We start from the raw sequence: 27,430 nt of genomic DNA on the forward strand, positions 1-27,430 counted from the left end.
GCATCGCAGGTCAGGTGTGTGACTGAAGCATAATGAAGTGGTCCATTCAGTCAGACGTGTGTCACGATGACCTGTCCGCCCAGCTCTGGTGTGTGTGTGCCTCCGCACCGAGGCTTTTGTTCTCCGAGTGTTTCTGCGACGGGGTGTCTGGCTCAGGATTACTGCTGGATTCTCAGACATTTCTGGAGGCGAGTGAAATAAAGAGTCACATTCACCTGAAGCGCAGACAGGGGGAAGGATTTGCTCAGGGGAAGACAGAAGGATCTTTATGGGTTGCGAGTGTCGGTGAGAGCGTGTCTCATGCTGCTGAATTTAAAAGACATGAGACAATGTGACATTAGGCCCTGAGGATATTGTCTAATGTTACTAGGTTGTGAATTCCTGGACTAAATACTGCACAGAATCAAACTGTCACCCAAAAATGAATGTAATTTTAATGATAACAGACTGTAAAAATGCTAAGGTAAATAATTGGTTACTGGCAGGTTCCCTTACTCTGGTGAAAAAGTGTACTGGCATATTTCATGTCATTTTACAGAAAAATACAACATTTTAAAGTTAAAAATTGTGTTAAATGTACAGTTTTTAAAAGTGAAAAAGTACAAATCATCTTATAATTTGCATTAAAAACAGAATTCTTTCTGTGACCGCATACATTTGATAGATTTGCATTGAAACAACAATCATTTACGCACATTAGGGTTTTATGTTACATCCTATTTTGTTAAATTAATATTATTGCATTATTCAGTGTTGTGTGTGTTCAGTGTACAGATTGTTCAGATCTCTAACCTTAATATAAGCAATTTCAAAACGTTCTCAAACTGTGCTCATATTTGCCCAGATACCAAGTCTGCAATTAAATATCAGAGATTTTCAATATGGGCTCAAACATTTCTCATCACATTCTTCCGAGATGAAATGTTCGGAGCTGGTATCCACGTTCATTTTAAAGCTCTATATATATCTGTATGAGAACTATTGATTTGTGTTTATTTTTAGGGATTTTAGGAGAGACATCTGAGATGGTATTTAAATAAATAGTAAATAAGAACTCCATTAAGTATCTTAAGCAGGGTGGGCGATATGGCAAAAATATCATATCACGATTTTTTTCAGGAAAATCACGATTCACGATTTTATCACGATTCTTTTTTATGTTGGTTTTACTATTTTGTGACTGAGCATTACAGCCAAACTAATGCCCATATTTTAAAAACAAAGCCTTAGGTAACAAAATATAAAATAAAAAAGAATGGCAGACAGGGGCGAAGATAAAAATATTTGTCATTATTTTCTTTGTCATTAAATATTAAGATCAAAGATACACATTACACACACAACTTAATATACAAATTAAATAAACAGTGATTTATGTTTTCAGCTACAGTAGGTGAGGTGTATTTAACAGTAGCATTGAAGAAAGTAATTAAATGAACAAATATGAAAATAAAACAAAACATAGACTTCACTGTATAAATTATACATTGATACTTATTAAAGCTATTAAAGTTATCAGTCAAGAAGAGCAGTGAGTGATTTTCTCTTTGCATTTTGTTGTTTTATTAACATTAAAGGGATAGTTCTCCTAAAAATTCTAATTGTCATAATTTACTCTCTCAAGTTGTTTTAAACTCGAATAAGTTTCTTTCTTCTGTTGAAAATAAAAGTCATTTGGAAGAATGTGACTTCCATAGTATATTTTTCTCCTATGGAAGTCAATGGGGACCAGCTACTGTTTGGATAGCCACATTCTTCAAAATATTAATATTAGAAAAATATTAGAAGGAAATGAATACAGGTTTGGAAAAACATTAGAGTGCGTTAATAATGAGATACTTTTTATTTTTGGGTGAACTATCCCTTTAAGGACAAGCGGCAGCGTGATAACTATTACTACTGTCTCTTTAAGAGCTGCACGCGACGCGTCTAATATACACGCATTTGACAAGCAGATTTTCTCTCAATTTTCTCAAGTTTGCTTTCACTTTAAACATAACCGACTTTGTTTATGTAAACCTTGTGTGTATTTGACAGTATTAGCACAATAAGACCAGTATCCAGGCGTTGGTAGACTGGCTTTTAGTGCATGTGAGCTTAACATGTACGCGCTGAGAAACGCACACGTTAGAACAGCGCATCAGCACGCGAATTAATTGTTTAACCGACAAGGCATTAAAGCACATGCAAATTATGAACTTTTGTGAACTGCAGTGTCCCGTTCCGCTGCGTTAACATTTTATGTGAATATACGTCGCGTTGTTCTGTATGTTGGGACAGAGGCGCCAGAACAGCAACTGATATAATGCACGATACCACGATATTTCTTCAAAAGCAGATCGTGGAGACATTTTAATTGTCCACGATCAAAAATCGTCATATCGCACACCCCTAAATGAAATCCCTGAACAATCAAATGCTCCTCTGGACATATCCATGCTTCAGTGTCTGAACTATAACAACAGTTCACACACAGTGAGAATTCCTCACCCACAATGCAGAGAGTCCGTCTCCACATGCACACGTACTCTAGGTCTGAACTGACAGGTGTTCTTGCAGATCGTTTACAGCTTTGGGAGTTTTCACAGGTCGCGGCTGCGAGCGAATACTTCAGACATGCAACAATGCTGGTGCACATGACCCAGAATAGACATGCTAATCCTGAAGTCCTGGTACTTGACTTTTCACATGCACCAAAATTAACAACACCCAAGTGCCACATATGAGCAAAAAATGGTTATGGTTAGTTCATAAAACGCCATTTGGCTGAAATATAAGAGATGTGGTTTGATCTTTATAACTGATTGAAGATTGCAAGTGATGGAATCAAATGTTTTGTTTAGATATATGTATACTGTATATCCAGTACAATGGTTGTAATGATGTAAGTGTCAGCAAGAACCCAAGAACAATGAAAGAGTAGCTGTGATTGAGGAAAGAATCATATTTGCTCATGCCGTTGTCTCATGCTTATGCTGAGTCGGAATCAGCATTCAATAAGTAGTTCATTCAATAGTCTGCCTCATGAAAGAGCAAATGAGCTCAGACATTTCAATATAAACATACAAAAAATGCATTTCCAAAAAACAAAATAAATGTAATAGGATTTCAAATCCCATTGGGGTGCAAATTATCCCAAATTGTTTTATGTGCGATCACCAAAAGTTTAGTCTCAGTGATAATTTGGTCAATTTATTCATGCCTAAAGGTTTTTTCTCCAAAATTCATGTAGCAAAAACAAATGTGGAATATTTCGTACATTAATCAACCAAGACAAAAGTATGAGGAAAATAATCACAGTGTGTTGTTTTTTTTTTTTGACGGATGCCTTTTAACTGAAAAACTGAAAATGACACAATTAACACATCTATGATGCTGTGATGTTTTGATACAATAACATTGTCAAAAACATGAAAGGTGTAAAAAAAAAAACAAAAAAAAACAAGCAAATAATTGCATTGACGAGATGTAGGAACTTATTGCATTGTCATTTTTTTTTCCTATTTTCCTGTCAATCTCTATTGTCCTGTAAGCAAACCATTTCTCATTTTTCATTTAGGTTTAACTTGATGCACTAAAATAACTAAATCTAAAACTGAAATAAAAATGATTAAAAACTATAGAGACATTTTAATTCAAAATAATAAAAAAAATACAATAGTATCTCAATGATACTAAAATAACTTTGTAATGCACAACCTTTCATGACTTGATGATTTTTGTTATATAAACTTATAAAGCACGTCTACACTTCCAAAGTGAAGCTAAAATGCATTACGAGTCTTTAGATCACTATGCAAAGCTCTTTAACAACTAGACCCCGAATAGGAGCAATATTAAACGGTGGATATTTCATTTCTTCAGGGAGGATGAACCTCCTGCCCCTTGTTAAATAATCCTGCTATCGTCCCTGAGCAGAGTTTCTCAGGTAGGACATGCACGCCTCATCAAGGCCCTGATCCCCACCGGACCGGACCCGGGCCCGGGCCACATCCTCTAGCTACTGCTGTTTTAATTAACACTACATGAACTCCTCTCCACCTGGGAGGAAGAGACAGACCAAAACAAACAGAACACTCCTCCCTCCTCCCCTCGTTCGGCTGACATTTCCTCGCGCAACCTCTCATCTCCTCTTTAATCAAGGAGCAGTCATGATCCCCCTTGGGGAAATTGAATGCTTTTAATAAAATCTTCCTGCTAGCAGATAAAAACAGATTGCATGGGGATGAGCAGAGGAGAAGAGAGGAACCAGAGGTGATGGTGGTAAGGAGGGATTCAGGAGAAGGACAGATCTGGCATATATTAAATGGAGCAAGGTCTCACACCGGTCCGCACTGAATCTACACTTTTTTTCCTCCAATTTGCGAGTTTTCATTCTAAATATAACGTGATTGCATTCAAATATTCGGAGAACTACAAAGAGAATAAATAGACAATAAATCTTCTGTGGCAAACATGAAAACTTAAATAAAATATATAAAGAATCAAGCTTGTTGTAAATAACTACTGTAACTAAATAACTAAAACTAAATAAACAAAAAAACTAAAACTTAAAAAAAGACATTTAATTTTTTTTATTATTAAAAAAACACTTTACTAAAATTTTAAAATTAAACTGAAAATATAAAAAAAACTTCACATAAATATAAAAATAAATCTAATTAAAGAAGTTCACAGAAACTATAAAAGTATACCAATGATACTGATAAAAACACTAGGTTTTAGTTTTGGGATATTTGATTCATTTTAGAGAATCAATATGTTTAATGAACTGGATCAAAACTTGTAAATTCACAGACTTATTTGAAAGAGTCATAACTTTATAAAATTCATAAAATTCCCCAGAAGCATGACTTTGTATATGTAATTTTTTTTAGTGAAATAGTCTTTAGTCTTAAATTAACCATTCAACTATATGCAAGAACCATGAACAACATTTATTTACAGTAATCTATATTTTGTCAAAACTTCCGCAACTTGAGCATAAAACCGATTGTTATTTTATATGAAATAATAAACAATTTGTCCGTGAATCATCATTACTGTGATTATGTTCATCTAGAGATGAGATTCAAATAATTTGCCACTATTAGGGATTAGGGTGTGCAAACCCCTCAGGAGGACTGCTCCAGATTCAGGCGAGCAGAAGCTCGGTGTCTGCTGTGTAACAGCTCATGATGAAGGAAAGCAGAAACCAGCAGAAGTGTCAGTGACAGTGATGAAGGCGTCTCGAGAGAGTGATGTCAGAGGGGCGAGGCCTCGTCCTGCTCTTCTCGCTCCTGTAAATTACTTCTGTCAATCCTGACACCACCGTCACACTGACCTTCTTTCCGTTTCATCAAGGATAATTAGCTAGCAGAATTTATTTGCATTGTTAATTCCTTGCCCTCAACTATCTGTCTCACACATAAACACACATGCACACCAACACGCGCTCACGCTCTCACACACACACACACACACACACACACACACACACACACACACACACTCACACACACACACACACACACACACACACACACACACACACACACACACACACACGGTCTCTCAGTAACTAATAAGCCTTTGATAGCTGCCGTTTGAAGCTGGCTCTTTAAAGCATCTTCCCCAGAGGTTTGCAGAAGTCAGCAGTCTCCATCAGAGTCTGTTTGTGACTCTGGGAATCTGAGGGGAACGTGTTTGGCTGTCCATATTTGTAATGAAAATGACCTACTAAAACATTTTGTTTGCCTAAAAAAATTAAACAAAAATTTGTGTCTGTCAACTACTTAAATACTATGCATATATTTTATAAAATGAAGCACTGCTCAAGTACTATGCATACATTTTATAAAATGTGACATAAAAAGTGACTTATCTGTCTTCAGTGACAGATTTGTCCTCTACCTTACATGTGGCATTACGCTGGATTCTGCAATAGGCCACAAGGGCTGAGGGCGCTGTATGAAATGAATGTCTTTGCCCATATTAAAAGCATCCCAGAACAGACTTTCCGAAATACTAACAGAAATGAAAGACTTTGCCTTTAGATTAACTTTATATTTCCTCTGACGCCATGCACCTTGCCACCTTCTTCGCACGTCGTCTTCATCCAATATGTTGGAAATCGTCACATCCGGGGGTTTTTAATTGCAAAATTAAACCCTTTACATTAGTTTAACCATTGATAATTAAGTGTAGTGGGAAATTAAACAGGTTAAGTTAATTAATCGCGAAACAATAGTGTTTTGGTGGTAAAAGAAATAAGCATTACTTTAACAAAAAAATAAATATTGGGTAAAAAGAACAGTGCCACAAAACTATTTTTTGAGTGCAATATAAGCCCCCCCCCCCCCCCCCCCCCCCATTTAAATATATAAAATAACAAAAAATATATTTTGAAAATATAAATAAATAAAAATACACAAAAATAATAATAATCTGTTCCGTCATTTAAAAGCGAACTGGGATAATTTAATCCATTTAAGGTTATTTTTGATACAAAATAAAGTTAGACCCTAAAGTTACCCTCTAAGATTCGTCACTATATTTAGAGTTAGACAATGTCAAAATAAAGTAAACAGACATTTGCAATTCAAAATGCATGCTAAGAAAAGTAGTGTGCATGACAACAGAGTGAACATCTGAACAAACAGCCAATCAGACATCAGGCACACTGACAGTTTTTGTTTCATCTGCTCTTCAGGAAATAATCAAATGTTTCTTCAAGCGCCAGTCTTTGCAACTAAACAACAGCATTTCTTGTCAAATCTGAAATTGAAATTGATCTTACAAAGTCAATTGCAACAGTGGCTGGTAGATGAGCAAAATTACCCTCATCTGCAGGCGAGTTTTCATCTCACAGGCATGTTTTGCTCACACTGTAAAACAAATTTGTTGATTCGACAAAGTTATTGATCATGCTAATTTGAAATTTTAAGTTTAGTCAACATGATATGTGAAGTTGTATTATGTCACAATTTGTGTATTTGATTTATCTCAAGTTAAATCTGGTTTATTCTAAAAGTTACTAAAAAGTTATTCTAACACATAAATTTTTACAATGGATGTGATGTTATTGGTTTGGTTTGGGAATGGGACGTTTGGCTGTCCTGAAAGGAAAGCAGGGATGCCGTCTCAAGAACTTTCTTAGTCTGTCCTGGGAAATTCAAAACAAGACGCAAAATTTCCTTGACACAAATTAGGACATCGATAAACAAACTACAATAATAAATGAACAAATACTTTTCAATGTCAGGGAAAAGGAAAAAAAAAATCGGGTAAATAAGCTGTTATTATTGAAATAAGAAATCCAGCAGCTTTAATTACTTCTTTATCAGGCTCTGGCATCCCTGCGGAGCTGTGTGAGTGTATATGTGTGTGTGTGTGTGTGTGTGTGTGTGTGTGTGTGTGTGTGTGTGTATGGCCTGTGTGCTGTAAGATAAACTGCAGTTTCTCTTGGCTAATAGCTGCCGCATACAAATGTGTCTGAAACTCCAAACACATTGGATCTCATGTGGCACGCCTTAAGACAGGACAAAACCACATCTATTAAACATTATATAACTGCACAATAGATCGGCCAATACTTAAAATACACCTTGAAAAAAATGCCACATCCATTAAGAAAGGATAATCAAGAAAGAAATATAATCACTTCGCTCTTAAAGCAGCTTAACGTCAGCAATGAAAGTAAACACAGATTCTTCTTCCTTTCCACTTTCATAACTGTTGCAAAGCATTAGCTGCAGAAAAATATTTTGCCAGGATGTTATTTTTTTTATGTAACAGGTTAATAAGTGAGCGAGACGAAGCACGTCTGCAGGTATGCATCCTTGAACAGAGTGCAGAAGAGCAGAAATAATCGAGCAATGAGAGAGAAAGAGAGAGAGAGAGAGAGAGAGAGAGAGAGAGAGATAAAGTAAGCCTCAGGGCTGACGGCAACACACAGTCTAATGATGAGGTTTAGAGGCGACGTGCAGCGCTAACTACCCAGAATGCTTAGCTGCATGCTTCTCATTTGCTCCTTATATAACAGCCAATGTTACCCAGTACACTTGTTCTGCGAGTGTCTCCATGTACCCGAGGCCATGGTTAACACCCTCTCTACAGTGCAAATTAGCATAGGACACCAATAAGCAACCCTCCACACACACCTTGGCAATAGAATCGCCATTGGCTAGTGACTATTTTATTATACGTATTATATATATATATATATATAATGCACCAAATCAGCTTATCTTTATAAAATGGCACAGCTTTTTAAATATCTAAACGCACACTCTTATCATTAGTCAATCAAGCATTATATATTATCATATTATGATAATCAAGCTGTCAGAGTTATGTTATGTTTTGTCTTTGTGTTCACCTTCTGTTTGCTTACACTCATGTGTTTCTTTGATTGATCTCATTCACCTGTCCCTTGTTAATTAGTTCATTATTCCTCATTAGGTTAACAGTCCCATGTTTCCTGAGGTAATTGTTTCCATGTTGGTAATGTGTTGCAAGCCTGTTTCAAGTTATTTGGATTAAAGACTGTTCTCTTGATATTTAGTCTTCGTCTGTACACTGTGACACAAGCACTTTTTAATGTCAGAACTTTAGTAATTAGAACTAATGAATGAATGCATATTCGTCATTTTAACTGAACTTAGGACAATAGTAATAGTAAAAGATAATAGTAATTATTATTAAAAGTTAATAATACTATTATACTTCGACTAATTCTACTACTTATAACAATAGACAACGCATTGATGAGCTGCTGGGTTCATGAATATTAATCACGTAATCAGCGTTCACTCGAACTGATTTGCTGAAATCAAAAAAGGGAATGAGCGCCAGCCAATGAGATCGCCGTTTGCACATTAGCTCCGCCCACTACCGGAGAACCCGGCATATCTTCTGCTTGTTCTTAAAAGCTGAATAATTCCAAAGGAACTCCGTTATTTTTACTTATTATTTAGTCGCCCAGAGTGAAGATTTAGTCGCATATGCGAGTGATTTACTCGCATTGTAGAGGTTTGGATAAGATATAAGTCTGTGTAAAAGCCAGTGGAATTTCAAAGGGGTCCTATAGGGTTACCTTCAGTTCGTGCTCATGAGAAGTGGGCAGTGCTGTAGTGTGTGACGTATGTATGAAAGCCTTGATGTGTTTTTACAGTTGCTCCAGTAACAGTATCTCCCTACAGTAACCAGGTAATCATATACACCTTTCTTTGTCTGTTTCAGAGTTTTTGTCTGTTTTTGTACAAACACTGTATACTATATATATAATGTGTGTGTGTGTGTGTGTGTGTGTGTGTGTGTGTGTGTGTGTGTGGGTGGGTGCGTGTGCACACGATCATTTAAACTATCATTAACAAAATTCTACAGATCCCCCAGTCTAGTGCCTTTATGTTCCTAACAGCTTTGTGGACTCTTGCCTGACATTACATTTTCATCCCAAAACACACCCATTACTCAACATGATGTTGAAATAAACATGGATTCAGCTCAAGGTTAAGATTTCTCCTCTTTAATCTATTGAACAGTGCACACGGACAGGTCAGAGGTCAGGACTCCACCATGGCACCACACTGGCGCCTCTGAAACAGACATACCCTTCTGGCATGCGAAAATTACATGCTACATGTACAACGGTTTAAATGCCATCTCATATTTCAGCCATTAACACGAAGGAATGTGGGTTTCTCATACTAAGAAATTCTTAAAGTCCCCCTGTGGTGAAAATCCAACTTTTAATGTTGCTTATATGTCTGTGTGGTGTTTTTAATATGCATTAAGACAAACCATGTGTAAATTCATAAGTCAACACCATTGCTGATTATTTTCTCCTTAAAACTGCAGTGAACCAAAGACAGTCTCAAAAACAAACTACGTCACAAACTACTTTGTAACCAATCAGATCAACGTGTGATCGTCAACGAGTCGATCTCTGAGCTGTGTGAGTGAGTGGAGGCGGGGTTCATTTGCATATTCATAGAACCGCGCATACTAAATGAGGCAAGGGTGTAGAGTTACATTCAAGATATTTTAAGGCATGAAGATTTTTTTTTTTTTTGAGAAAAAAACATTTATGTCATTTTGGTGTTCAAATATGAGCTTTAAAGGACAAGTTCGGTATTTTACACTTAAAGCCCTGTTTTCAGATCGTTTCTGATGAAATACAATGGTTAAGATTGAAATTTGGACAAAGCACCAGCATTTGTCCAAATTTCTATCTTAACCATTGTATTTCGGCGGCCAGGACATGGTCCATTTCTAGTCTATTCCATCTCAGTTATACAGTTTAACAATTGAACGAGTACATGGCTAACTGCCTCAGTAATAAAGTGCTTCTCTGCCAGAACGATTCCACCCCAGCAGGGCAAATTACTGCTCCTGTTGTGGTTACTTCACACACTGCTGTGTCACTAAGAAATGAACCAATGCCCTCTCAGTCTTGTACTCCTTTCATATCTCGGTGTCTTTGAACTTCCATTTCTACTTTATTATTTGCTCAAAGGACTGAAACAAGGGTTCCAGAAGAGCAAAGGATGATCACATCAATATACCGTCCAGCCATGCAGAATGACCTAGAATAAAAGATACCAAAAACTAAGAGCAAGACACACAGGATTTGTAAATAATCATGAACCGGCCTACTTTTCACCTTCAGCATAAACCTTTACTACAGAGAAAATAATCAGAGCAGAACATGGAGCTGAGTTCAAAATTACATCTAATGGGTCGGGAATCTCACAAAACCTGTCGAGATAGTCACATTTAATCCCAAAATCAAAAGACTGCATTGCAAAAAATATATTTTTAAAATGTGAATAATTTTTAGTTAACTGGTATTATTTGTTGCACAGCCTTTGTACATATTTAAATGTGAAAAGAGTAGCACATGTAGACTATGAAATACATTTATATAAACACATTCATACTGTATACTATAAACACATACATTTAATTGTCCAAGAATAGGCTTAATTTACTTGAAATTTGGGTTGTTTTGAAATGAAAAAAAATATTTGAACAAAAAAGTGTTTATTTGAGCAATTCCGTCATTGAAATAAATATCAGTAAATATTGGTAACTTAAATAATATAATAGTTAAATCAGTTTAAATATTATTATTAATTATTTAAATCTATTATATAAGCATGTGAAACGCGCTTTACAAATAAACTTGATGCACCTTACCATGTCTAATAACAAGCACAAATGTGTTAAAAATAATTTGACGTACAAGTAAAAATGTAGGCTATCTGTCCTACAGCGTTTTTCTACTTTACCACAGTAAAGAATACGAATATAATAGGCCTAATTAAAAGCGAACCAAGGAAGAAACGTTTATAATCTCCTTCGAAAACGTGTGAGACGTGAGTGAAGATCATGCAGGGATGAGTCACGATTTTTGAATATTCGATTAGTTTATTTAATTATAGAATATCAAATAGGTTGTGCGATTATTCTCTAAAATAAACTCCATGTTTTCGGTGCTGATGCGGTGGTGACGCGTTCATGTAACCGGAGGTTGACGCGCACATAACAGCTGTCACAAAGAACCGGCAAAAGTAATGATTATGAATAAGTCAAATATAGCAAGGAGACATTTTAATTGTAATTAATAAACTAGTGTTTTCTGTGTCAGTGTCGGGCTGCAAAGATGAAGTTGACGATGCTGACTCGTCATCTTCACAGTGAACGCGCCTATAGAGAGAAATGCAGAGAGTAGGCTAGTCGGTTTCTTTTCGTTTTGAATTGTTTTGTTTAAAAGTAGACAATTCAAGCTTTCTATATGGAATAACTAATGGAATATTGTTAAATTCGCTGATGATCGGGTGGCCAGATCGCAAACCAGAATTCAAAGCCGACAAAGCTTATATTTATGGGCTCACGCACAACTCTCTCATTCGCCATGGATCCAAACGTTTCCATGGCTGCGATGTAACATTTAATTGCTAACCTATTATTTCTTTTTTAAACAAAGCTTTGTGCTTCACTCGTGTCATAATATTCATGTAAAACAGCATTCATATACAAAAAATGTGTTTTGACTGCTACTCAGCCACAGAGGTGGTGCGGTTGTCAAGTTTACCGGCACAGCCCTAGTTTTTTACTTTGATTGCATGATTTAATATGACCAGAAAATGTTTTCGTGAGATTCATAACGCTCTGGCCTGAGAGTCTGACCATACATGAGACAGTACATGTTTGAAGGAAAGCAGTTTCTACTGTGAAACGCAGTCTGAAGGATTGCGAAGGATCTCTTTCAGCATTCAGTGAGACAGCCGAGTGGTCTGTGATATGAGGTCATACCTCGCACATCCTCAGGGAAATTAAACCAAAATGCAAGCTCTTTCTTCATTTATGATCGTGGCTGATGATGCTTAACACTGCATTTGAAATGACTATGTAAATACGACTGAAATGCCTTCTCAGGGGCCAAGTGCTTTGACGGCCTAAAACCTGATGAAGAATAACCCGTCATAGATACACACACATATGCCTATAACGCGGATTCAATTCACCATCATTAACGTCTGTCGTAAGTCTCACAGATTAACAAGACATATTAAATTGGTAACCATTTAAGAAGCATGTCATGTTCACAAGCAATAAGATTTTAACTCGAATTTATGATCCAATAAAACATGAATTAAATCCAGGGCCAATCGTCACTGCCATAAGGAAATCCATTAGGAAACAAAATGGTTAATCATAAATATCTTAATAATATCTACACCCTCTTTCACATATTCTATTTTGTCATTGTTTCAAACCTGTTTGGCTTTACTTCTTCTTAGGAAACAGGGTTATTATTGCTAACTAAACCCCTCCAAAAAACCTTTTCATTACTTGAAATAAAATAAAATCTAACATAAAAAAAAACCTTTTTTAACTTCAGGTAGTTTCATTTAGTTTAAGTTGAAATACTGAAATAACTAAAACAAAATAAACTAAAACTGAAAACTATACAAACATCTTTAAAATAAAAACTTAATTTAAAAAATCTAAAACTTTAAAATTGAAATTAAATTAAAAAAAATCTTTTGTGTTTGAAAGTCATTCAGACTTGAGGGAGAGTAAATGATGACATGCAGAATTGTAATTTTTGGGTGAACTATCCCTTTCATGCAAATGCTCAGTTGGAAAGTTCATGCTTTTATGCAGCTTTAAACGTGATGTTTCTGAGGACGACTGCTTGAAAGAGCATGCATAGCACTTCATCCAAAGAAAATTATCACGTGCAAACTCTTTCATTTCAATAATACATGATATGTGCAGAAAATGAGTAAAAAAAAAAAATTGCTATCTCTTAGCTTCAGCACACATTTGCCCTGTATATTTAGTCCCAACATCAATTGAAATGAGACGCGTTCCTCTGTTGTATCTCCTCCAGTGTCAATTATTCAACAGCTAGTCTCAGATCAATTTAAGGTGGAGAAGAGAATCGAAATGCTTAGAGGAAAAGATTTCAAACATTCTACATTTCTGTGCCTCTCATCTGGATCAAACAACATCCACATTAACAGAGAGATTACAGAGGCTCGGAAGACACAGATTCAGTACGGCAGTTTAATGAGAACGCAATGAAGGTTAGTGTGACATTCTGAACTTCAAAGAAAACACACACAAATAAACAACTGAATTAATGAGCCATTACAGCTTGAGTTACATGTCTGTACCATGTTTTTGGCTTCTTAAAATTTCACTATGAAGTACCTTTTACTCTCTTGGATTACAACAGTATATGATGATTGTAATTATGCAGTCTCATGGTTATATTTAGTAGACTCATAGACTATATTTAATATATATACAGTATATATATATATATATACACACACACACACAACACTTAACCATGGTACCACCCGCTGCTTTAAGGGTTGTAAACAGCTGGAAAGAGAACATTAGAAGCAGATGAACAGATTTATAAAGGGCTGTATTTAGCTGCGCTCATTCAAATGTAATGCTGATCATTTATGCATATTCTTCAAAGTGCAACAGCAGCGTGTGCATGTGTGTTTATGCATGTGATTAAGACTGTAGATCCTCCTCAAACAGAGCTGGTGAGTGTTCTTCATCATTCATATTTCATCACGCTACACATTCTCTTCACAGACATCAGTCACACACTCTTCCCTCCAGCATCAGGTGCTCCTTCTGTCTGTTCTCCTCGTCTGGCTCTTTCTTTCTCTGCAGGAGTGGGCTTATAATGTCTCTGTAGTGTGGATTTAACAAGAGTGATTTCAGATGGATGGATGGATGGATGGATGGACGGACGGACGGACGGACGGACGGATGGATGGATAGACAGACAGAACGATGGATGGATGAACAGATGGGTGGATGGATGGATAGACAGAACAATGGATGGATGGATAGACAGACAGAACGATGGATGGATGGATGGATAGACAACAATGGATGGATGAATGGATGGATAGACAGACAGAACGATGGATGGATGGACAGACAGACAGAACAATGGATGGATGAATGGATGGATAGACAGAACGATGGATGGATGGACAGACAGACAGAACAATGGATGGATGAATGGATGGATAGATAGACAGAACGATGGATGGATGGACAGACAGAACGATGGATGGAGTAATGGACAGAACGATGGATGGATGTATCGGTAGATAGATAGACAGTTTGTGCAAATGCACACCTTTTACCAAACCTCAGTCAGATATGCTCACACACACACACACACACACACACACACACACACACACACACACACACACACACACACACACACACACACACACACACACACACACACACACACACACACACACACACACACACACACACACACACACACACACACACACACACACACACACACGCAGTGATGTGATGGTGAATTTAGCTGCTCGTAGTGTTAAATGTCTCCTGCAGGTGTGTGTGGCAGGTAGCCCAGTGATGCTGAGGAAGGAGGTGTGTGTTTACCCTGCTGCAGTACACCACTGATGGAGAGCTGAGTAATTGATATTTTGCTAAAGTGTAACTCAGCTCAGTGGGGGACTGGGCCCCTGCCAACCACTGGAAACTAAACCTATGTCATGGATCAACAATTCTGTGTGTGTGAAATGCCAAAACGGAAATGGCATGTTGTAATTTCTGCCCACTGCCCTGTTAAACGCATTAGCTGATCTTTGGAAAGGCCTTTCTAACAGCTTCAAGATGTAAGCTGGCGAGCAGCAGAGAGAAATAAACACATGGCGTCAGTCTACTGAGCATGTTTGCCGATAAGGAATTACTTTTGTGGGAAAAATACATTTGCAAATGTCTATGGAATAAAATTACCTGTCTGAATCCCCTCATCTATTTGCATGCACAGAAAGTGATGCTATATATTGGATTTCTGTCAGGGTTTGTGTGTAGGTTTTATGTCATTTATAAGTTGCAATTTTATGTCGCTCCAGTTGACACTTCATGTCATTCTGTGAAAAGATACCTAGAGGAGTTTTCCCATATCTGTATGGTGGAGCATGTAGTGCATACTGTATTTTCAGGACATCTTGAAAAGGCCTTGCAGTTCTTGAACTCAAACTCTAGATGCTGAGCATTTCAGTGAAATCCTTTGGGGGAGACTATTTTTGGCTTTCAGGTGACATCATTAGCTATAGCACAAGTGAGCAGAGCTGAGACGAGACGAGCTTAAATGACACCAGAACAGGCTCAGAAAAGAGGAAAGTAGAGGCAAGAGAAAAGATTAGAGAAAAAGAGAAAGGAAAAAGATTAGAGAAAAGAGAAAGGAAGAATAGAAGAGAAAGATAAGAACATATGAGCACAGATGAGATTAGACAAGACGGAATGGTGATATTTAATAATATAACAGGGAAAAGAATGGCGTAGAGATGAGATGAGAAAACAAACAAAATGAGCGAAAGAGGAGATGAGATGCAAACAGAACTGGCTCAAAGAAGAGAAGACTTGATTACACAACTTGACTAAACAGTAAAACATAAATGAATAAACCCTCAACAGAAGCAACATAATTAGTGCTGATTTATTCTTATTGTCATGTTGTGCTTTATCTTCATGCTTGATTAGTACCATGTGTTCCACAGTGTAATTGTCAATACACACTGCTCAAATTTGTGAAAATCATTTTGGTTATAACCAGCCAAGAAAATCTGCTAGTCTGTGGAGAACACAGATGTAAACCAAAGGACGGGTGAGAAATGTTGCTCTGACTACAATGATATCATAGCCTGGAAACCCAGACCTAAATCTAAAAGATTAATGGTCTGGCGTCGACTAATGAAACTCGGCCAGTTCGAGGGGCGGCACCAAGCATGCATTTGAAAATCTCACGGCACGCAATTGGATAACACTACGACCAATCACAACAATAAACCCCATATGCTAAGAAAAAGTCTAAATCTTTCATTGTAGCGGCCAAAGCCGTTTCAAACAAATGGTGTTCATCCATAGCCATCTAGCAATGTTTACTAATGACTTCAACGTCGCAGCGGTGTCGTCATCTCGCCTCTGGCACGCCTATATCAGATAACCCAATGTGATTGGTGCAGCTCAGATAGAGGGGCATATTTAATGAGCATCATTACTCGAAGCCAGAGTAACTCGCTGAGCAAATTCAACTTGTGCTCTCGCGAGAACTCTGGGTTACCAGGGTAATGATATCACAGACATAACACCTAACCTACAGCCCTAATAAATCCTGCACAGGTTCAGCCCACATGCTGATTCGTGGCTCAGAACGCACATTTAACGCACACTTTGGATCGAAAGCATGAGAGAGCGTGGCCCAGTTTCAAACACAGTTGGCATCATATAAACCCACAATTTTCTTCCCTCTAACTGAACTCTCTAGATTAGTACGCAGATATATTACAAAAAGACAAACACCCTGATTTATACCCTGTGGTGTCGTGCTATGACTAGAACCGCCTTTACATGAGGATGTTGAATTTCAGTGAGCTGTAACCGTGGACTAAAGCAAGCAGCCGCATCGCCTCTTTGTCTAAGAACAGAGTCTGAGATTTATCTTCATGTAGTATCAGCACCTCCATATTCCTCATGTTTGAACATGAATCCAGCTGCAGTGTACGGCACACTCACATAACACATATCGCCTATCTGTGTGTATGTGTGTGTGTGTGTGTGTGTGTGTGTGTGTGTGTGTGTGTGTGTGTGTGTGTGTGTGTGTGTGTGTGTGTGTGTGTGTGTGCGTGCTGTAATCTACCACAGGGTCAGAGGGCCAGGCATGGAAAAACCACACTATCAGAGCTACAGGCACAGGTAATCTACTCAAATGTGCCCTCAAATGAACTTGCATCTTTAAACACAAACACACACACACACACACACACACAAACACACAACTCTTTGCTTTGAGCAGAGGAACCACAGCAAGGCTTACAGAGAACAGAGGCAGCTATCAGAACGCTGCACATGTTCCAATCCCGTGGAAGAGTGTGTGTGTGTGTTTCTTCCCCTCACAGTCCTGTGAGATGGAGGGCTGATAAGCTTCATAACCATCAGCAGAATAACAAACCACTGAGAACAAAACGCCTGGTTTGGCTGAACTTTTTACAGTTTCCCTCAGTCAGCATGTGAGAAGAAGGCAAGAAACATTTCAAGGAGTTTTTGAGGAAAATATATTGAAGCAAAATCACAAGAGCAAGACTGCTTGTTTCGAATATCAGCCCATTTTAGGTTGTAGACACATGAAGCAGCTAATATTCAGACCAACAGTGTAGTACTGCTTTTATGCAACAGTTCAAGAAGTTCAAGAAGTTAATATTGAGTTACTTAGATGTAATGCATATTAATGCCAGACCATTTTTTTGCAATGACATTGAAAATAGTTTCAACCAAAGTCACAGATTAAGTGCCAAGGCAATACACAATGGGTGGTGTTTTGTTCCTGATTGATTCAGTGTTGTTTGAACAAATCAGTTAAGTAAATGATTCAATGACTCACTCATTGAAAGACAATAACTTGAGTCATTCCTGAAGGAATCAGCATTTTTTAACAAATTAGTTAAATGAACGAGTGTTTTGAATAAATCAGTTGAATGAATGATTCAAATGACTCACTTATATAGAGTCATTTGATTCAGTCCTGAATGAATTAGTGTTTTGAATGAATCAGTTAAATGACTCGTCACTGAATAAATCAGTCGAGTGAATGATTTAAATGACATACAAAGACAGTGGCAGCATTCGAAATCACATACTCTCTGAGTGGGTATTTATTTTATATAAGTAATTAATAAATATGAATAATATATAATGAATAATAAACAATACATAATCGGGACATACTACATCCATCATGTTGTCATTGTCATGTGACCCACCAGCGTCAGTTGTGTCACTCATTGCCACTCACAAATTCTCTCCCTAGCCTAATGGGACGGTAAAGTGTCCATCAGATTCGCACTTAAGAATCTCAAATTAAGTAGTAAGTCCTCCGGGTACATTTCACCTACTGTACTCTAATTTCGGACATACCACCCCGATCTCACGGGAAAACGTAAAAATTCTACAAAGTGGCTTATTCGTACGAATTCATACGACCTGACTCGTACGAACAAAATCGTACATATTTTACGAATTGGCCAATTCGTATGAATTCATACGAATGACCTACCCCTGACCCCGCCCCTAAACCTACCCATCACGTGGGTTTAGACAAATCATACAAATTCGTATGAGTGAGGTCGTACGAATTAGTACGAATTAGCCAACTTTTTATCATTCGTACGAATTCGTACGAATTGGTCGTGAGATAGCGTTGGACATACTACTCCTCACATACTGTTGTTCGCCTACTATATAGCAAGGAAGTATGGCATTTTTGATGCAGCCAGTCACTTGATGCATTCATGTTTTGAACAAATCAGATTACTAAATTATTAATTGCCTCAATAAAATGAGTCACTTGTCACCACCTACTGGTGTAAAGATGTAACCTGCAGAAAAATTGTCACCCAAAAAAATTCCCCAACAATATTTATCCTTTCATCTCTCTTTCTCTGTCTTCCTCAGTCAACATGAAATTGCATTCAAAACTATTTTATTTCCATAGTGATGAGTATTTGCATGGGAAACTGAATATTTAACTGGACAGGATGGTATAAAGTGGGTGTTTAAAAGCAGAATCAGAGCTGAATGTGACTTTGCAGTGGATTGTGGGGGCTTTTTGACCCTGACATGGAGGCTAAAGTTCAAGTTCATCCTCAGAGCATCTCCTAGGTGGCATCAGATGAGAAGGAATGTTGTTTTGGAGGTTGCAAGTTATTAGTTTTTCTTCTTTGGAATAACATGTGCTGATGAATAATGTGCAATAAGAGCAGGAATGTGTATTAAGAAAGTAAACAGCATCAGTTTTGATGTTGACTTTAATCAGATCTTCCCGCTGTGCAACAGGGTAACTTCATTAAACAAAGTGAATATTTGCCAAGGCTAACAGTGATTACGTATGGAACCTCAAAGTTAAAAGGAAACGACCATGAAAAGCTCTTCGCATGACCCGCCCACCCCAGCTCCAGTCAGTCAGACCACCTGCTGAATCTAACTTCAGCTCAATTCCTGTTTGCCATGTTCCCAGAATGGTAATTATCTGAGTGTGAGAGGAATCAAAAACACAGCCAGTCTACAGCCAGCGTTTCTTTAATTTCACATCTGCACCATTCCTAATTGCACAATGCATGCAATGAATTGAGATAAAATAACTGTAGTTGGACATCATCATGAAGTGCTAGGACAGTAATATGCTGTTTGAGAGAGAGAGAGCGAGAGAGAGAGAGCGAGAGAGAGAGAGAGAGAGAGAGAGAGAGAGAGAGAGAGAGAGAGAGAGAGAGAGAGAGAGAGAGAGATTCTTGTATTCTTACCTTCTAATACAGTAAGTTTAGCGCTAGTGTTAATTTCTCCAACGCTGTTGGTAGCTGTGCACTCATAAATGGCCTCATCTCGATGTGTCCGTAATGGCTGGATCCGCAGCACAGAGCCTGAACCGTCATCAAACTCCACTACCTGACACACACACAGAGACGTACAGATGATATTAGATATTTCCAGCATCAAAAATCAAAGGTTGTTCTTCAAATAGACAATCAGACATGTCCACTGACCAGCAAGCATAAACACATTAACACTCAGTTGTCTAAAATGACATTGCAAGGTTATATGTATTAACACACGCTTCTAAAGGTCCAGTTTACATCAAATTAGAATCTATACCAGTACCTGCCAAAAATGAATGCATGAATGAATAACTAAATGCATAAATAAATTAATGAATTTACGGCAAGTTACTGCATGGCTTGTAAAATATACTTGCATATATTGTATATCCAGAGCCGCCTTAACCCTAATGTTAGGCCCCGGGGCTGAGAGGTTTTGTAGGCCCCCCATCCCCTTGATTTATAGAGTCTCATTTTTAAAAAGTGAAATAGACTACATCACAGTTGAGAAATTTCAACTTTATGCAAATGAGAAGCGATTTTCACGAGCGACAACCAATAGGAAAGAAGCCTTTCAGTGGAGCTCAGCTCCCGTCACCGTCTCGAGTGCAGGCAAGACAGAAGAGTTCGAGGGCGATTTCACTGTTTTATATGATTTGACTGTAACTAACCACAAACATGGATATAATAAAAATTATGCATTTAAAATAAACTGTCGACAGTCTCAGTGAGTTTAATTCATACATTTATAGTTCGAGTGTTGTAGTTTTATGATGCAAGTTTAGCACTGCTGCAGTTCATTTTAAAGTTTCCCCTGCATTATGTTGACTATTAGGGACAAGAAAATTGATTATTTGTCAAATTCCGATGACGTTTTAGTAATTTATGACAGTATGAGTGAGTTTAATTTGTAGATTGATCGATCGTTAATCTAGTAAATTATTTAATCCACTGAACACTGCTGTGTAGTAACATAAAAACACTCTCCCAACAGCATACTGTTTCTTTTGAGCCTAATTCATAGTCAAATTAAAATAATATAATATAGGTGTTTTGTATAGATGTGGCCAGACGAGCAGTCTACCAATAACATTAGAGTGACAGCACTACCAACGCCCACAAGCAACTTCACAGTATAGAGACTAGCGACATACAGCAACAAAATCGCTGGCTGTGTGAACGGGGCTTATGGGGCCACGTGGGTCACTCAATCAGCAGACATGTAACGTGCGATTAGAGTGATTGACAGACAACTTGGCAGTCGGCTTCCCTGAACCCTGAGCTTCAACCCAGGTTAGCCCGTGCATTAATGCGGCCTTGAGTATAACGTATAATATATTTTATAATAAAGTGCATGATTCGCATGGACTACTTTTATGAATCTTTGTCCTTTTGAAGCTTGACAGTATAAATTATCATCCAGTTTTCTTGCATGGACAAAAACATTCTCATTTTGTGGTCCATGGAATATAAAAACAAATTCAGGGTTGAAACAACATGATGGGAAAACTGTCATTTTTGGTTGTGTTATTTCTTTGCGCTTACTATCAAAATCGTGACAGAAATAGCAATAACCAGCCAAAATGTCTTCAGATCCAAAAAGTGATAAACCCAGCTGGAAACAAACTCACTCACTCTTATATGTGACCCTGGATCACAAAACCAGTCATAAGTAGCACAGGTATTATTTGTGGCAATAGCCAACATGGGCATTGGTCAAAATGATTGATTTTTCTTATGGCAAAATCATTAGAATATTAAGTAAAGATCATGATCCCTGAAGATATTTTGTAAATTTCCTACCATAAATATATAAAACATTTATTTTTGTGAGTGAATGGAGCACAATCACAAACATAAATGGACAACTTTAAAGGGAATTTTCTCAATGTTTAGATTTTTTTGCACCCTCAGATTCCAGATTTTCAAATGGTTGTATCCCGGCCCAAATATTGTCCTATCATAACAAACCATACATCAATGGGAAGCTTATTTATTCCGCTTTAATGTGCTGTATAAATCTCAATTAAAAAAAATGTACCCATGTGACTGGTTTTGTCGTCACATATGAAAGTGATGTGATCAGCTCATGTAGTGTAAATGTACTACACTGGGTGTGTGAGACGCAGAGAGTTAAAGTAAGCGAGATGCCGGCGCTGTCAGACCCCGTCTCGTTCACGCTCAATCAGCTCAGCTGACAGTGTGAGGAGGGTCGTCTCAGGGAGCCCTCATGCCTGCGTTGCCGTCAGACTCTCTCTGTTTTTAGGTCGACTGCCAAATTGAGATCAACCTGACCACCCCTGCTGGAGCCCCGTCCTGTCTATACTGATGTTGAAAACAAACGCAACATTTCCTGGAATGAAATACTTCAGTTTGAGCTTATCAGCTTTTACAATTGAATAGTGTATTTTTGCCTTGTATTTTTGTTCTGTAGTCTCAATTTCTTTATAATTTTAGTTAAGATTCAAACACATTCACGGTTTCTCATGATAATTGTCCACGTTGCCTGACTTTTCTGTTTTTGTGACTGTAACTTAAAGACTTATATATAAAATAATATAATGAGGAGTGCTTCTCGTTCAGAACGGGCAGAATTGCTGAATGGGCACTGATGCGTAAACATGAGCTGTTCATTTGCTTATAGTTGTGGGATCATAATTATAATGATTTTAGAGCAATTTTTGCAGCTTAATTAAAATAAATGGTCTAGTCCACTTGAGGTGGCAGACTCTATGGCGCTGTTCCAACACATAGTGAGCTGCCTTGATCTCAACTGACACCTCAAATGTGTCCACATAGGCAAACCCTAGCAAATCGTTTTTCATAATTGATTTCAGTAGTCTTGATTTAGCATGTTGTTAAGCTAAATATAGTAATATAATAAAAATGTGTAATTAAATTGAATTATATTTATAAATGCTTTCTGGGATTAAAGTAATTTTAAGTATATATCAATTTATCTTGCTTTCTCATGCTGCCTAATTTGGAACAGGTTTTGTGTTGTGAATGTGTCTATGAAGACTTTTATTATTTATTACGATGATGATGATGATTAAGTCTGATTATTTATTAGATGATTGTGAATACTTCTTATGTTGGCAGCTCACTAGATATAGTATATTAGTCACTGCACTTAATATTTAGACAATTAATATTTATGGTATATTATTTATAATCAATTACTATTATTATTGATTATAGATGATTATGAATGCGGCTCATGTTGGCAGCTCAGTAGGATTTGGAACAGAGAGTTAGTATTTTAGTCATGGCCGGAAATGTTTTAGGCATACCAGCAGGAGAGATGGCCATCCAAGATCCGCTCACCCTAAAGTGTCCACGTCAGACCTGTGCCACCTGTACTGCCACCTGTACAGCTGCTGGATCTGCCAGCCGAGACAAAGACTGCATCAGTGCCAGGACAGTGAAGGATGAGCTCTCTACTGCTGGCCAGAGAGCAGGGTGACCTGTCAGACCTCCTCTGCTCACTCCTCCAAAAACGTCACATCTGACTGTCCGGGGCCAAACAGAGGCCACGATACACTCATCAGCAGTAGCATCAGGTCCAGATGAGACTCTCTTTGGCCCGTTTCAGACCAGAATAGAGAGATCTGCTTATGTCTGGGGTGGAATCGTGGGGCAATGGTGTTGGCTTGCACTCACAGCATGAACATAAAGATGTGATCAGTTTTGGAGTGCTGTTATCACAGGTACAATCCACCTGGAGTAACCTGGTGTAAGTGTCTTGGTCACAGAGACTATGGTTACAGTTAAACACCACTGCTGAATATATAACAGTCAAATGCACTTTTTAGCTTAGTTGTGAGTTTGCAGTCTCAACATGTTTTCTGACATGTTTTGGTTTTTGAGAGTGGTTGAAGTAATGGGGGCAGTTTAGCGGAGTAGCTACGTTTAGCAGAATTTAATCTCTCTCGTACAGCCCCTTTCATTTTCCAGTCCAAAAATAAGTGCTGCATTTCTCTTTTTTGCCGTCAGCGTTTTTTTGGCCTTGCCGTCAAATTAAAAATACATCTCCCTGCCATCTCAGTGACCATAGTTCTTAACCTGGGATCAAGCCTGCAGTACTTGCAGACCACATCCATAATTTGAGCTCACGGCACATTATATCAATGTGACACTTGTGTCGGTATGGTTGGGTATCTTTGAATTGTAACGAATCTGATTCCGATTTCAATTCTGCTTATCGATTCCTAATTTCGATTCCAATAAGGTAAAAAATAAAACTTAGATATCATTCACATATAGGGCCCTATTTTAACGATCAACCTGCGGCGGATCCATAGGGATGTTTGCTTCGTCGTCGGATGAAAAGCTTTGAGACACTGTAGCAAGAAGGTGAGCCAAGATGCTGATAAACTGTCAAGGAACAGAGTTGGGTTCTGCTGTTATTTATCTTGTCCTGAGTTGATAACTGATTGATCTCCACTTGTGCTAATTGGGTTAATTATCTGCACCTGCTCCTCCCGAACCTTGTTAATAAAACATCATATGAATAACATGCGCAACGCGCCACTGACTTTAGACTAGGTTTTTCCTGGTCAGTGGCGGAATTGTTTTCTAAACCTGCAAAATAGCACCAGGGAACGTTTGCGCCGGAACACGCCTCCTCTTTTCGCTGAACCGCCCCCCGGGAGCGCAAGTGTATTTCCTAGTTTACCGATGTGCGTCTGTGGAGGGAAAAGTCCGCTGTGCGACGGGTGCAAAATAGGAATGATACATGCGTCGGTGTACAAAGTCAATTGCGCTGGGTGCAAGATAGAGCCCTTAGTCTTATTGCATTTAATTGTAGCTGAATATCATAAACAAAAATCAACAGGCTAAAGAACACTTACGCAAGGAACGTTTTCCTGTGGTTTAAAAATACCATAGAAAAACAACTAGCCTAACTAATATAGATTGAGCATTATTAAACACACAGTAATTAAACTGTGTCGCAAACTCGCAACAAATAGATGCAAATGAACAAAGATACGACTGAAATAAACAGTGTTTCAAGGTATTTTCAGGTATTCAGGACAGGTACATAAACTGTAAACAAATGTAAAAATATCACTGCACTTTATAAATAAAATACACATTACAAATATAGTAAAAAAGGTTATTCAGTCAAGAATAAGTGAATTTTCTCTTTGTCTTTTGTATGATTAGTGTTATTATAGAGACGGCAGCAGGAATATTAGGCTCAACGGATCCAATATAGTTACACATGCCTGCAGAACAAAACGAAAAAACAGTGTGCCAGTCGTCTCGCGCTTGAATGGTTTAAAATCACATTAAAATCACTTTTTCTGTGCGCACATTTTGGATGCGCTTGAATGGTTTAGAATCACATTTTCGGCAAGCGCGTTTTGGGTGTGTGCGCAGCATAGAGAACAGCGCGCAAGTCGTTTAAAGGCATAGAAATGCTCACAAAGGAATCGATAAGAGGGAATAGAAATTTTAATTTTATTACAAGTATCCGATTCCTGACCTCAGGTATTCGATTCCAGAATTGGAATCGATTTTTGATTCCCAACCCTATGTGTCGGTCAGATCAGCATAATCTCCGCTGTACAGATATCAGCACTGCGGTATGAACTCAAAGAAGCACTCGACACTTCCCTGATGTTCTCTACTGTAGAGCCCAGAGCAGGTCATGATAAAAGCTGAAAACCTCTCACACATGATCTTAATCAAAGAGTGCTACTGTATTATATGGGATGCCTTGAAGCCACTGGTGGGAAGAAATGGTAAGATCTTTGTTGCATCTGATTTAGTGTTTCCGGTAAATGTACAGCTGGCAGAAAGCAGGTAGATTTCCCATATGATGCTCAACATCACATCTGATCAGAGCGCACGCACAAACAAGACACATCTCATTATTTCAAACCCACCTCAAAGCGCTGTGAGCTGACTTTCTTGCCCTTCTTCATCCAGGTGATTCGTGGTTTGGGCTCCCCGACCGCCTGGCACACAAAGGACGCCACCCCTCCTGAAATCCCTGTCTGATCTTCAGGAGTCTTAATGAAACTGGGCATGCCTGAGGGAGAAAGAGAGAGAAGCATGTAAGTAAAAGATCAATTGTTTGCACTAGACGGCAATAAGATAAAACAGAGAGTTTGTCTCAAACTCCGATTTGCCAAAATACCAAATTTTGCAATCAAAAATCAGAAGTCTCATTTCAAACTCAAATATTTCTCAACAAATTCTTCCAAGACCAAATCATGAGCTATGCCATCCACATTCATTTTCTTTTAGAACATGTATAAAGGTTTATTAGTTTCATTTAATTGATGACTCCAGCTTTATTTCATCGAAAATGTATATTTCGTATAAAAAAAATGTATTTGTATTTCCTCCACTCTGATAGCAAACGCAGAGCAACTGAGACTTGAGAGTTGTGTCTGTGGGGAAAATAATGAATGGACAACTACTTCGATTTCAGTCGGTCTCTCAAACAAAGACTTCAGGATGACAGAGATATAGTGGACAAGTCATATGGACTAGATTTGGGATACTCATTTTTTGGGGATCTTGACAATATAAATCTCAATCTTTATTTGAATGGAAAACAGAAGCTTGAACATTTTGGATAAGAACTACTTTTGTGTCACCAGAGTCATCTTAGTTAACTAAAACTACAACTAAAAACATTAAAAAATATTTTTATTACTTAACATACTTACTTGTAAATGTTTTTCAAAAAATAAAAAATAAAAAATCTGCTTTATTTCAGATTTTCATTTGTTTTAACGTGATGTAGTAAAATAACTACAGTACAACTAAAATAATAATTAATACATTTATATAGACTATATGAACACAGCAAAATACTAAAACTAAATAAAACATAAAATAGAAAAATATATAAAACTATAATAGTATCTCAATGAGACTAAAATAACACAGTGTGTCACAAATAGTATGTGTTTGGAATGACATCCTGGGGTGATGTATTCCTTTAAGTCTCTTGAGTTATGAAGGAGCACTCACTCAGCAATAAATCTGTCCTGGCTAGAAGCGTTGGAACAAAAGTAGATATTTTCACAGTGTCTAAACCCTGCCTTGAGCTAGACCTCCAGGACGGTACAAGTAATGTTCCTCCATGTGCATTGGGTCACGTCCCTCAAGGTGAGAAACAATAAATACAGGCAATATGAGGGAATTCTATTTCCCCTAATGCCTAAGCTCTCCGCTTGGCTGTATTTGAGATAACGATAAACTGTTTATAAGCCATGAGAGCTTCATCTCTGAGGATGTATCAAAAGCATAATTAAATGTTCTGACAGAATACGAGCCATGGCAACCCAAACAAATTGAGCTCCCTGTCCACCGCCATCCCCTGGTGAAAGGATGGCGTGCCTGTAGAGGAACAGAGAGCTGACGGGAACGTAATTAAAGATTCCAGCCATCCAGTGCGCCGCAGGGAACAACAGATATATCATAACGTGCAGTGCCTGCTTTGTTTACCTCTGTCTCTGGAT

General features: G+C 37.9%; 1 protein-coding gene across 1 annotated transcript in view; it reads right to left on the reverse strand.

Annotated features, from left to right (window-relative positions):
• ptprfa (protein tyrosine phosphatase receptor type Fa) overlaps nt 1-27,430 on the reverse strand; it is a 195,549-nt gene that overhangs the window by 112,280 nt on the left and 55,839 nt on the right. Inside the window, 2 exon segments of the mRNA XM_082136098.1 lie at nt 19,875-20,016; nt 25,841-25,986. Of these exon segments, the coding sequence (XP_081992224.1) occupies nt 19,875-20,016; nt 25,841-25,986 (288 nt within the window).

This window comes from Leuciscus leuciscus (assembly GCF_965113295.1).
Source record: "Leuciscus leuciscus genome assembly, chromosome: 14".
NCBI lineage: Eukaryota > Metazoa > Chordata > Actinopteri > Cypriniformes > Leuciscidae > Leuciscus > Leuciscus leuciscus.